The sequence below is a fragment of the Phascolarctos cinereus genome, unplaced genomic scaffold (genome assembly GCF_003287225.1).
Source record: "Phascolarctos cinereus isolate Bilbo 61053 unplaced genomic scaffold, phaCin_HiC Scaffold_9;HRSCAF=440, whole genome shotgun sequence".
In the NCBI taxonomy this organism is placed as follows: Eukaryota; Metazoa; Chordata; class Mammalia; order Diprotodontia; family Phascolarctidae; genus Phascolarctos; species Phascolarctos cinereus.
The window spans coordinates 257050914-257063760 of record NW_027556402.1 but is presented as its reverse complement, the minus strand read 5'-3'; the positions used below and the strand labels follow the sequence as shown (position 1 = coordinate 257063760).

Here is a 12847-nt window from a genome sequence, read left to right as displayed (position 1 = left end):
TGAACTGGGAAAAATTTCTTTACTTTTCTATGCCCTCCAAACCGATGACCCCATGAACTCAGCAAAGCTAAAGGATGAAGCCTTTGTTCTGGATTTAGATGCATCCCTGTGGCCACTCCGGACATCCGCATGGACATATTTTGGATTTGGACCCTAGATTCTTGATGAGGTGTTAAGATCACCCAGTGCCCTGAGTACAGGTGACTCACTGAGGCCATTCTCTTGAGAATGATTGAGTTGTGCATAGGAGCAGCCTTGGACTTTCAACAATTCAATCTGGGAAGCTAGGTGGCCCAGTGCATAGGGTTCTGGACTTAGGGTCAAAAAGACTCGTCTTCCTGAGTTCAAATCTGGTCTCAGACACTTACTAGCTGTGTGACCCTGGGCAAGTCACTTCACCCTGTTTGCCTCAGTTTTCTCATCTGGAAAATGAGCTGGAGAAGGAAATGGCAAACCACTCCAGTATTTCTGCCAAGAAAACCCCAAAAGGGGTCATGAAGAGTCAGATACAACTGAAAAACAATTGAACAAATGTTTATTAAGCAGAGAGTAGCTGAAAATCCAAAGACAAAAATGAAACCATCTCTGTCCTCAAGAAGCTTACATTCCCCTGATAGGTATGATATATTCACATTAATGAATGAATAAAGCATTTATTTAGCACTAACTATGTGAAAGTACTGAGCTAAGTTGCATGTTTACAAACCAACCAGAGAGTCCTTGCCCTCAAGGGGCTCCTAGTCTACAGGGGAGACCTCACATATGGAAGGTTTCAGCTACAAGTCAGATGGAAAGGACCCATAGTCCTTAGGGGGCAGCAGCAAAGCAGATGATTGCATTGCTGTTCAGTTGTGTTCCGACTCTTCCTGACCCAATCTGGGGTTTTCTTGGCAGAGATACTGGAGTGGTTTGCCCTTTCCTTCACTTCATCATTTTACAGATGAGGAAACTGAGGCAAACAGGGCAAAGTGACTTGCCCAGGGTCACCTGGTAAGTAGTGTCTGAGGCCAGATTTGAACTCAGGAAGATGAATCTTCCTGACTCCAGGCCCAGCCCTCTATGCCCAATTTCATCAATTTAATGTCATTTCTTTAATGTCATTTTCCATTGATCAAAGCAGACCAGTTTCTGGGTTTTCAATAGCTGTGGCTGCAGCTCCTGCAGGAAGTCAACCCTCACAGGCTTAGTGTTCTCAGGGGTTGCTGCCCAGGGGGATGATGGAGGGAACCCATCAGGTTCTTCCCAAGGCTCTTGGGCTCAAGGCCTAGGCTGTCCCCATCAGGGTCTGGGGGGAGATGGTGGTCAAAGTGGTGGGGGTGGTTTGACTCAGGTGGCCTATGCTGCCACTTAACTCTCAGGAAACCTCCTTGCTTCAGTTAAGTTGGCTTGCCTGCCCGGTGGGTGGTCGTTGATTGGCAGTTGGTGGGGCTGGTTGCCCCGTTCTCCGTAGGAGCTGCCCACCTGCAGACGTCTTCGAGGGCTGGGCTAGAAGCTGGACCGGAGGGGGGCGGGTCTGCCACTCCCAGGGCTCAAAAGAGATTGGTAAAGCGCTTAGCACCGTGCCTGGCACATAGCAGATACAATAAATATTTGTTCCCTGACGTTCCCCGGGTTTATCTGTTTGTGGCAGTCGGTCAGCAGTTGCTGCTGATAAGGAAGGTTAGTGTCTTCTCCACAAAGATTTCTTCCCTCCTTGATAGCTGCAGGGGCAGGGCTGCAAACAGGTTGGTGGGGGGGGGGTACAAATAGATTTATTTACATATCAGTAAGTACAGGATTTATTAACCGGAGCTGGCGGTGATGGGGGGGGGGGCGCTAACCTCTGGGGGGGGGGGTCAGCAAAGGTTTCCCGCAGGAGCTGGTCCTGGTTTTGAACCTCGAAGGGAGTTGGAGGCTCCCAGAGGCATTGGTGAGAGGGAGAGCCCCAGGCACGGGGACAGCCCGTGCAGAGATGGAATGCTGCGTCGGGAGCAGCCAGTAGGCCGCTATGACTGGTGTTGAGTGTGTGGTGGGCAGAGTTGGCTAATGTGAAACCAGCCTCTGAAGGCAGGCGTGAACCAGATGGCAAAGGGTTTTCAAAAATCCCCAGGAGCCCGGGCTCACTTCCTCATCCCCACCGCAGTGGGGAGATAGCTTCCAAGCGGGAAACAAAGAGGATTTTAACTTTTTCTGCTAGTGGAGCCGGCCCGGCCCCTCCCGGTCACGCCTGGGGCCAGGATACCAGGACCCCACCAGAGGCCGCGTGGGGCAAGGGGGCGAGCAGCGCTGTGGGGCTGGGAGCTGTCCACCCGAGCATCTTTCAGCTCTGCTGACGGGCGGCCGCGGGAGGCGGGCTCGGTGGGCCGGGGAGCAGAAGGGGACCAACGTCACGTGCCCCCCCCCCCCCCGCGGCTCGGGCCGAGGGAGGCCGCAGTCTCAGCAGCTTGGCAGCTGCCACCTTGTCCCCGCTGTCCTTGGCCGTCCCGCCCGGGGCCCGGTGTCCTCCGGCCCCGCGGGGGACACAGGTGAGCCGCGGCTACTAGGAGGAGGTGCCCGGGTCCCGGCTGGGGGCGGGGGGGGGGAGAGCCAGGTGAGTGCGAGAGATGCTGCAGGGGGACACAGCCTGGGGCTGTGACGCCGGGGTCCTGGAGGCTGGGGCGGCGGGATCAGCGGGGCGGCCTTGGGGGTGGGCTGCAAACACCCGGCCAGAGAGAGGTATGAGCTGCTCCCCACCCCCAACAGCCCCGCGCCAGCTCCCTCCACCCAGGCGGGGCGGAGCGCAGCCTGGGCTGAGCAGCCGGGGCGGGGGGGGGGCGGAGAGCCTTGCCTGGTTCCCTCATCCCCCGTGGTGTCCGGCTCCAGACCCCGCCTCTGCTGCGACGTGGGCTCCTTTCCAGGCGCGCCTCCTGCCCAGATCTGCTCCATCCCGGTTCCAGCATCTACGCCCTCCCTCTGACTTGGACCCTTGAACCCAAATCCAACCATGGCCAGAGGAGACGCCCCAGAGGACAGGTGAGTCAGGCACCGGGCGCAGGGCGCCGACACCCTGGGGAAAGACCGAAAGTCCTCAACCCGGGGCGGGGTGGCGGGGTGCGGACTACAACCCCCATCAGCCCCGAGCCCTGGGCTGTCCAGGCCAGTGTCGAGGGAACGCTGGCAGTTGTAGTTCACACTCTTACCGAGGGGGTTGGGGGATGCTCCGGGTTTCTGACTCCCCCCTCCCCCACCCACCCCGGTCCCCACAGCTACCACCTGGTCGGGACCAGCTTCTTTATTCTTGGTTTGGGGACCTTGCTGCCCTGGAACTTCTTTATCACTGCCATTCCGGTAAGAGTAACCGCCTAACCGACAGACAGACGGACAAGGCCAAGAGAGAAGGCCGGGATGGGGGGGAGGATCTCAGAGACCCCGAGGAGGTGGGATGTGGGTAATGCTTCTGTATTCATATTCATGACATCGTAGATTTAAGGCTCCCAAGGGACCTCAGGGGCCATCTATGCCAACCGTCCTATTTTACAGCAAGGAAAACTAAGGCCCATGGAGGATAGAGACTTGTCCACGGTCACACTGATAGAAAGCTCCTAATCCTCAGTCTACACCACATTGTGGCCCCGGGCTTCTCTGGTTCTTTAAGCCCTTCTGGGATTCTTTCAGGCTCTGGTCATGTTCTAACTGAGGTCTGGCTCCTGGTTGCAGACTGGCCAGGTCACCATCTGGCCATTCCTGAGACTTTATGCAGGAGGTGACCCTGGCTTCTTTCTCTATCCCCTCTCAGTACTTTCAGGCTCGTCTAGCCGTGGTCAATGTCACAGGGGAGCCCTGTGATGCCAACATCACAAGCCCTGGGGATGCATTTAACTTCAACAACTGGATGACCCTCCTGTCCCAGCTGCCTCTACTACTCTTCACTCTCCTCAACTCTTTCTTTTACCAGTGGTGAGCTCCACATCCCTGGGGAGCCTCAACCCCACCCCATGTACACTTACTCCTTCACTTCACCCCTACTATGTCCCTTTAGCCATCGCCCCCTCAGCCATGATCCTTAAAGACAGCTACATAAGGTCTCTGTCAGTTCCACCCAGCCATGCACACTATTTCTCTGCCACTTCCTCCTCAGTCAGCCCCACCCAGCCATGCACACTGCTTCTCAGCCACTTCCTTATCCTCTCCAAAGCTGGCTCTTTCTTAGTGGCACCCAGCTATTTCTGGTCATGCACAGTATCCCAGAGATGGTGCGCATCCTCGGCAGCCTCCTGGGCATTCTGATGCTCTTCGTCCTGACTGCTGCACTGGTCAAAGTGGACATGAGCCCTGAGCTCTTCTTCTCTATCACCATGGCCTCCATCTGGTTCATCAACTGTGAGTGACATGAGTGCTGTTTGAGCCCTCTCCACTGAAGTCCTGCCTCCCCCTGGGGATTCAGATTAAGACAGTCCTGCAACCGTGCAACATCAGCGTTAGGGAGTACAGAACAAAGATAACGTCAGAACTTGGAGGGTCATTAGAATATGGAACATCAGAGCTGGGAGCATCCTTAGGACCTAGAACCACACCTAGAATGGCAGGGTTGGGAGGGGACATAGAGCATAGAATACCAGGCTTTGGGAGATAACCTTGAACATAGAACAGGGAATGCCAGAGCTTGGATGGTCCTTAGAACAAAGAACCTAGAATTTCAGCACTGAGGTGGACTTTAGAACCTAGAACCAAACCTAGAAGGGCAACACTTGAAGGAACCTTAGAACATAGAACCACACCTAGAATGTCAGGACTGGGAAGGACCTTAGAATGTCAGAGGTGGGGGGAGCATAGAACATGGAATGCCAGATCTGGAATGGTCCTTAGAACCTGGAATTTCAGAGCTGTGCTGGGATCTTTCATTTAAAGAGGAAGAAACTGATTTGTCATCCCCATTTCCTGGAGGAGGAAAGTGAATTCCTGAAGGTTCTAAGGCCTGGGCAGACACTGCTAGGTCCCCTCGAAAAGAGTATCTGGGCAGCTACTTCTGTCCTGTGCAGAAAGCATTACAGAGTTTACCATGGACTTTGAACCCTGGCCACAGGACCCCTCCCAGAAGAACAGGAGCTCGCCCCCAGGCTCTTGGCCACTCCAGCCTCTCCCCTTGCCAGGGCACTCACTGCTCTGCTCCCTCAGGGGCAATGCCCAGTGAGGACCATGGTTTGGCTTTCCCCCCAGCTTTCTGCGCCATCCTCCAGGGCAGCCTCTTTGGGCAGCTGGGGGCCATGCCCCCTACCTACAGCACTCTTTTCCTCAGCGGCCAAGGCTTAGCAGGGACCTTTGCTGCTCTTGCTATGCTGATGTCCATGGCCAGTGAGTGTGGGCACAAAGTTGGGCTCTGGTTGGGAAGGAGGCTGGGTATTGGGAAGGGAGAGCTGGAGACTGAGCTGGAACTTCTGGGTTCAGGGTAGTGGGTGGAGAAAATGCAACAAGATGAGAGTTGGCTTGGCTGGGAGCTGGGAGTCTTGGGAGCCAGGGGCTGGGAGTCACAGCTCTGCAAGGCTCTAGGACGGGAGCAGAGCTCCTTAGAGAGCCAGGGGCTGGGGCAAGGCTTTCTGGGCTGGGCTCTCAGTTCCCATTCCCATTGTAGGTGGAGTGGATGCCCAGACTTCAGCCCTCGGATACTTTATCACCCCGTGTGTGGGAACCCTTGTCTCCATTGCCTGCTACCTGTCCCTGTCCCACTTGGTGAGCCAACATACCTGTCCAGGTCCTCTGCCGGAAGCCTGTGAAGCCGCACCCCTGGGCCAACTGCAGCTTAGCTACCTCCTGACCTGGGGGGGCCGAGGGCAGGGCAGGGAAGTCAAGCCTGGCTTCTCTTGCTCTGAGGAGGGGCTGCAGGGGCTCTGGCTTGGGGGGTCCAGAGCAGGTGGAGTCAGGAAGTGGGGGTCCCCTCCCCCAGCAGCATGCCGTCTCTTGAAGGAGGGTGAGCCCCTGTTAGAGACACAAAGTAAAGGTGGAGGCAGGCCCTGCAGTTCTGGTTTCTGAACCAGCCAGAGGGACCCTACTCATCCCCTTTTCCTTCAGTCTTTCACATTTAGAGGGAGACTGGGGTACAGTGGAAAGAAGGATCCTGGTTTTAGAGTTGGGGACCTGGGTCCGAATCTCCCCTCTGGAACTTACTTATTGTGTGACCTTGGACGGACGAGTCCCTTCACTTCCTGGCCCTAGTTTCCCCCTCTTAAATGGAGAGGGCTGGAATCCGTGACCTCTGGGTCCTCTCCTGGCCTAGCTCTATGATTCTATTGTTTTAGGTCATGACCTCTCTGGACTCTTCTCCACTCTGAGCCTCAGTCTCTTCCTTGGCCTCTCATGATCTCATGGCTGGCTCTGGGGGTCCCTTCCAACCCTAGGGCCAAGCTTGACCCAATGAGGAGACTGGCTTTTGGAGTTGTCTCCGGGTCCCTAGATTACTAGATTGTAAATTCCCTGAGGACAGGCCATCCCATTGTGGAGCGGAGTCTCATGCCCTTCACAAAGGCCTGGTTGCCTCTGTGTTGCTACAGGAGTTTGCCCGCTACTACCTGGACAAGAAGGTGTCCCACCCGCAGGCCTATGAGTTGGAGACCAGGGCCGAGCTGCTCCAAGCTGGTGAGCCGGCGCACGGTTGAGGATGGCAGGGGGAGGTGGGAGTGGGGCACAGGAGGGCCCTCTCAGTCCAGAAGTCCGCCTTCCCAGCCCACTGTGTACTTCTCAGCTACCTGGGAATGCCTGGGATGCTTAGAGGAAAGAGCTCTGACCCTGGACTTGAGAGCCCTGGAGATGCACTTACTGGCTGTGTGAGCCTTCCTCCCTCTGGGCCTCAGTGGCCACTTCTGTGAAATGGAGTTAATAAGAATTTCATCACTGCCTCCCTCACGGGGGTGTCTAAGAGGTCTATCATTATAAATATAATAATATTATTGTTACAATAATATAAACAATACAATATTAATAACTATAACACATTAATTACATGAAATTAATATATTACTAACACGGTCTAATTCCTGTAATTTATCATTACTCGTCCTCATTTGGCCCTCTTCACCCCGTCTGCTGTCCCGGGTTATGCTTTAGTGCATAAATCCTCTTTTCTCAGCTACATTTTGAGGGGAGGGAAGGGAAGGGAAGGGTTCCTGTCCACGAGGCAAACAATACTGTATGGTGTTCCGGTCTGGACATCCCTGGCTACTTCCAAAGCACCTTCCTCAAAGTGGCTTGGAATGACCCAACTGTTGTCGCCAGGTTGGAATCCTGCCCTGAGGCTTACTAGTTGTATGACCCTGGGCAAGTCACTTAACCTCTCTCAGACTCAGTTTCCTCATCTGTAAAACGGAGAATATAGCAGCACCTGCCTCACCAGGCTGTTAAGAGGCCCGAAGGGTAGGGGTGTGAAGGACTTTGCAGAGCTTTATATCAGTGTGGGATATCACTGTTATTCATTCTCCACAGATCCACCGGATAGAAATTCAGGCTAGCACAGGCTCAGGGACTGTCCAAGCTGGAGGGGACCTCCCCTACCATAGAGTCCAACCCTCTAATTTAAAAGATGAGGAAATTAGGGCCTACGGAGTTTAAGGGGACTTGCTCATGGATGGCACTTGAACCCAGATCGCCAGAGTCGAACTATATCCCCAAGCAAAGAATACAAGCTGGACATGGCAGGGGGATCAGTGAAGGGGCCATTGGCATAGCCTGCGCTGGAGGCCATAGGCCTGAATTGTAGGAGGGAAAGGGGGACAAGATACAAGAGATGGTACAAAAGTACCCAGGTGAGGGAGCGTGACAAGGCCGGGCAGTGCCCCGACTCCAAACCTGACAACCTGATAGGATGTTTGTGCCTTCGGCAGAAGCACGAAAGTTTGGAGAAAGGGGACTGGGGAGGGAAGCAGGGAGTTCGGTCTGGAATGAGTCTGAGATGTCTCTGGGACATCCTCTTTGTAACATCCATCGGCCAACTGGTGACGTGGGACTGGCGGCCTGGAAGACGCCTTTTGGGCTACGCTCCTTGGAGCCGGCCTTCTCTGCCTGTTCCTTATGTGGCTGGAAGGGAGTTTGACTGACGCTTTAGCCTGACTCACCTCCTCTTCCCCAGATGAGAAGAATGGTTTTGCCGGGAGTCCCCAAAAAGCCAGGCTGGCCCTAGAGATGGAGCCAGAGAAGGAGCCCAAGCTTGAGAAGGCTTCAGTCTTGGTCGTCCTCAGAAAGGTTTGCTCCACACCCCAATCTGAGAGGAGGCACCTCTGGGACTTCTGCTCCCCCTCCCCTTTCTTTAGCCAGGTCTGGCTTGACCTGAGGCTCCCAGGTGGCTATGGTCTGTCACTGCCTGGCCTTCCTCCCTGAGTGGGTGTCTGTGGGTGGGGGTAGGGGCTTTGCTGCCTCCCCTCCCCCAAGCCCTCCAGACCCAGACTCTCTTGCTTTGCAGATCTGGGTGATGGCTCTGTGCATCGTGTTGGTGTTCACCGTCACCCTGTCTGTCTTCCCGGCCATTACTGCCATGGTGACCAGCTCCAGGGGCCCTGGAAAGTGGAGTGAGTGTCAGGGTGGCAGCTGAGGCCAAGGAGGGGACCTTGAATGGGTGAAGAGGGCACACAGCGGGGGACTAGGGAAGGCAGGGAGAGCCAGTCTCAAAACCTGGGGCACGGGTCTGGGAGGCAGAGCTGCCCAGTGGGCAGAGGGTTGTCCCAGAGTCTGGAAGGCCTGGCTTCCCCATCCCAGACACCAGCTGGGTGACCCTGTCCAAGTCATTCCCCTGCCTGGGCTTCAGTGTGCTCATCTGTCAAATGGAAAGTTCCCTTCTATCCTTGGATCTAGGATTCCCCGATCCATGAGACTTAAGAGCAGCTGGGTGAGGCCCTTCTTCTCCCCTGAGCCTCTGGGTCCTCCTCTCCCCTCCTCAGGCCAGTTCTTTAACCCCATCTGCTGTTTTCTGCTCTTCAATACCATGGACTGGTTGGGAAGAAGTATGACCTCCTACTTCCTGTGGGTGAGCATCCCAAGCCCATGGGAGGAGAGGGCAAAAGACCTTAGGCTGACAATCCCCCCACCCCGGCTGTCTGGGAACCAAGTGGGACCTTCCACTCTCTGTCTCCCCATCTGTAAAGTGAGGGGCTCGGCCTTGATCGTCCCAGAGAGCCTAATGTCTCTGTGCCTTTCCTCTGGGATTCCTGTGCTTGTGCCCCAGGGAAGGCCTGGCGGGAGGTGTCTGGCTGGGATGATGGAGGTGACCAAGGGTGCGCTCTGCTGCTCTTGGCCCCCAGCCGGACCAGGATGGCCGCCTGTTGCCGCTGCTGGCCTGCCTGCGTTTTCTGTTTGTTCCCCTCTTCATGCTGTGCCACGTGCCCGAGCGGTCCCACCTGCCCGTCCTCTTCCCGCAGGATGCCTGCTTCATCACTTTCATGCTGCTTTTTGCACTCTCCAATGGCTACTTGGTGTCTCTCACCATGTGCCTGGCGCCCAGGTGAGCGTGGGGATGTGGGGAGATGGCAGGGCAGAGAAAAGCTCCTCACTGGGCACTCCTCCAGTGGAAAGACCACTGGACTGAGAAGGTTGTCCAAGCCTAGTGGGAGTCCCAGACTGGTCACTAACCAGCTAGATGACTTTGGGAAAGGTCCTTACCCTTCCTGGCCACTGGTGATCCCTGAGGGCCCTTCCAGCTGTAGCATGAGGAAGTTCTTGCTGGGAGAGGGGGTGGCACCAGCCTCCCTGAGGTCAAGGTGCACTTAGCCAAATCTTGCTAGCCTCACTGATGGGGAGGCCTGCCTTTGGGAAGGTTGCCTTAGGGGCCTGCTGGTTGAAAGGCGAGCAGCCTGGTCCAAGGCCAGGGCCTACCTTTCAGTGAGAGGGCTGAGAAATGGACTTGACCCCAGGACAGAGGAGACACAAGGGATTGTCCAACTCTGCTTGGGGAGCAGAGGAATGAATGACCCTGAGTGAACAGCTAGGAGCATTTCCTCAGAGGCCTGAAGGCATTGCACACCCCAGAATGCCAGAGCTAGAAAGGACCCAGGGCATCAGGCATAGAAGAGAGCCTGGATCTCTGTGCTGTCCACCTCCACTGGAGGGAAGGCTAGTGCCTGGTCTGGGGAGATACTGGGCCCCGGAGCCAAGGAACGCCCATGTGTGGGGAGTGCAGGGAGCTGGGCCCGTCCTCTGACAGCTGATCTCCCCCTCCTTTGCAGGCAGGTCCTGCCCCATGAGAGTGAAGCGGCTGGAGCTCTGATGACTTTCTTCCTGGCCCTAGGGCTCTCCTGCGGGGCCTCTCTCTCCTTCCTCTTCAAATCCCTGCTGTGAGACAGCCCCATTTCCTTCCTTGCCCTGCTTGGATGGGGCTGGGAGCCTTCCAGGGGCTGTGAGGTTTGGGACTTGGGAGAGGAGAGAGCTGAGAATGTGGAACAGGTCCTAGATGGGCAACTGAGGAACAAGAAGCAGGCTGTGAGGACAGGCAGACTCCATGGAGGGATCTCAACACCTGTCCTCCACACCTGATGGCTTCTTGGGAGGGAGCTGTTACCAGCCAATGGCCTCCCTCGCTTGCCTGCCAAGAAAGGGCTGTCACTTGGCAGACTTTTAATAGGCTGTTAAGGGGAATGAAAGACCCCCAGCTTTTCCTGGTCCTGGGCAACCCTCCAATAGCTCTCAAAAGGGGCTATCTGACTGGTGGTTTAGGTGCTGACCTGCCCTGGAGGCAGGGGGATGGACCAGATGACCTGGGGAAGCTCCAGGTTTCTGTTGGGGAGCCCCTTGCCTTGGACATTGTTAGACACATCATTGTAGGGAGCTCCTAGGTCAAGCCCTGGGGGAAGTTGGGAATTTCACTGGGGATCTTCCCTTTGGTAAAGTGAGCCTGTAGGTAGAGAGGGGAGGAAGTAATGCCAAGTTTTGCCCTGAATACCTTCCTTTCCCATAGAAGCATTACCAGTGAGGTCTATGCCAAAGGTGAGCCTTGCTAGCTGCTGCTGGGAGCTGAGTTAGTGACTGGTGTGGTCACCACCTCAGACCCTGAGCTCAGGGGTGAGCTCCGAGGCCCCACTTCAGGGTTTCAGGGCCTGCTCCAGGAAGTCCTCATTGCTCCATCACTCCTGGGAAGGGAAGGGGTAACTCAATCTGCAAGCCATAAGGGCCTCCGATGTGCCAGGCCCTGTGCTGGGCCCAGAGCCTGTCCTCAAGGAGCTTCCATTCGGCAGGGAAAGATCAGCGCACACTGGGGACAGAGTGCCAGAGACTGGTAGGGTTGGAGCTTTGCCAGTGACTCAGGGAAAAAGCAGCCATGATTGTCCAGAAGCCCTATCGCCCCCCTGTGCTAGGCCCTGGCACCCTGGTCGCCTTGCTCCTGCTGCTGCCCAGTACACAAGGCTGCCTCCCTGGCCCTGGGATCTGGAGAAGCTTCTGGAAGTCAGTCAGGCCTTCTAGTCGGTGCTGTCATGCCTGCCAGAACCAGTTCCCTTTTTCTGCAGGAGGTGCCTTACCTTTGCCAGGCTGTGGCCTGAGAAGTCAGCAGCTGAGCAGGAGCTCATTGCAAGCTCTCTTACACTTACACTTACACAGAGAGTTTTTACCTTCTCTCAAGGCACTTCTGCTAGCATCTCAGAACAGCCTCTCCACTTCTGGGTGAGGCAGGCATTGTCCCCATTTGACAGATGAAGAAACTGTAGTTCAGAGTGGGTATGGGAGAAAAATGGGGAGTTCAGCTCCTCAGAGAGCAGCATTCCATTCAATTAGCAAACATTTATCAAGCACCTAGTATATGCATGAAGGAAACACAAAGTTTAAAGAAAACAAGCCCCTGCACTTGGGGGTTTTATAGTCCTGTTGGGGGAATTAAGACACAAGCACAGATAACCAATCTGGGGTAAACAGCATGTTCACAGATAATATAGGATATATGCAAGATGAAGCTAGCGCTAGTGCATCAGAGAGGGCCAGAGTGTTGGCTGAGCTGGGCAGCTGGGGATCAGGAAGGACCCTGGACAGGGGCATTGGCATGTAACAGAATAGGAAGGTAAGGAAGGCCAGCTAAGAAGGGATGACCAGATCCACCCATAGGGAAGAATAGACTAGGAGGCCCATCACACAGTAGGAGCTGGGCCCTTTCCCATGTGCTGGCTGCCAGGGGGCTCACCCAGCTCCTGCCCTCAGGGAGCTCACAATCTAGAAGGAAGGTAGGATCCCCTCCACAAAAGCTCCAACGTGACAGTGGTTAAGAGGCACCTGGTGCCTGGTGCTCCACACTGGGGACTGCAAGCACAGGGTCTGCCCTCCAGTAAAGCAGAACAGTAACAGACATGAAGGACAGAGCAGAGAAGGAAGGAGAGGTGGAGGGCCCTCGCTCCATCAGAAAAGTACTTCTAACAGTGTGGACACAGGGGCCCAGGGTCAGTCTGGGAATGGTGGGCTTGGTCATCTGGAAGGGAAGGCCATAGCTGGGGTGGAGGCTTGGAGGCTGAGGGAGGCTTTCTGGGGGGCCAGGGGAATGGAACATACCAGGGGAGGGGAAATTTTAGCTTTTAGCCTCGAATAAGTGATGTCCCTCTCTGGTCCTCAGTTTACCCCACAAATGAGAAAAGGCAGCTTGGACTCTGATTTTGATGGCCCCCATGTGATTGGGGAGTCTATACCCCAGGCTGGGCTTCCCCCCTTCTTTTCCCCCAAGGAGCCCCAGGTCAGCTACCCCAGAACTTCTGGAGAGAAATGATGTTTGGTGTGGGCAATAAATGGTTTACTTTTTACATCATGTCTGGCTATTTGTGCCTCTTCTTGGACAGAGCTGCCCCACTCCTTGGCGCAACCTCTGGCCCTGGGCTTGAGCCTGGCTCTGTCCAGTCAAGGCCCTGTGTTGGACACCCAATGCCCTCAACATGGGCTAAAC

At 55.4% G+C, this 12847-nt stretch overlaps 1 protein-coding gene across 4 annotated transcripts; it reads left to right on the top strand.

Annotated features, from left to right (window-relative positions):
* Positions 1-1967: 1967 nt before the first annotated feature.
* SLC29A2 (solute carrier family 29 member 2) lies at positions 1968-12712 on the top strand. 4 transcript variants are annotated; one of them, XM_078148960.1, is made up of 13 exons: positions 1974-2504; positions 2877-2991; positions 3225-3306; positions 3755-3915; positions 4154-4338; positions 5176-5310; positions 5588-5685; positions 6504-6588; positions 8075-8187; positions 8405-8510; positions 8880-8965; positions 9240-9439; positions 10161-12712. In XM_078148960.1, the coding sequence occupies exons 2-13, from the start codon at positions 2963-2965 to the stop codon at positions 10270-10272; spliced, it is 1392 nt and encodes a 463-aa protein (XP_078005086.1). In that variant the 5' UTR covers positions 1974-2504; positions 2877-2962; the 3' UTR covers positions 10273-12712. The 4 variants fall into 4 exon arrangements, with proteins under 4 accessions (XP_020823965.1, XP_078005086.1, XP_020823962.1 ...); XM_020968303.2 differs by having other exon boundaries at positions 2842-2991; XM_020968305.2 differs by having other exon boundaries at positions 1977-2504; positions 2842-2991; positions 4199-4338.
* The last annotated feature ends 135 nt before the right edge of the window (positions 12713-12847 follow it).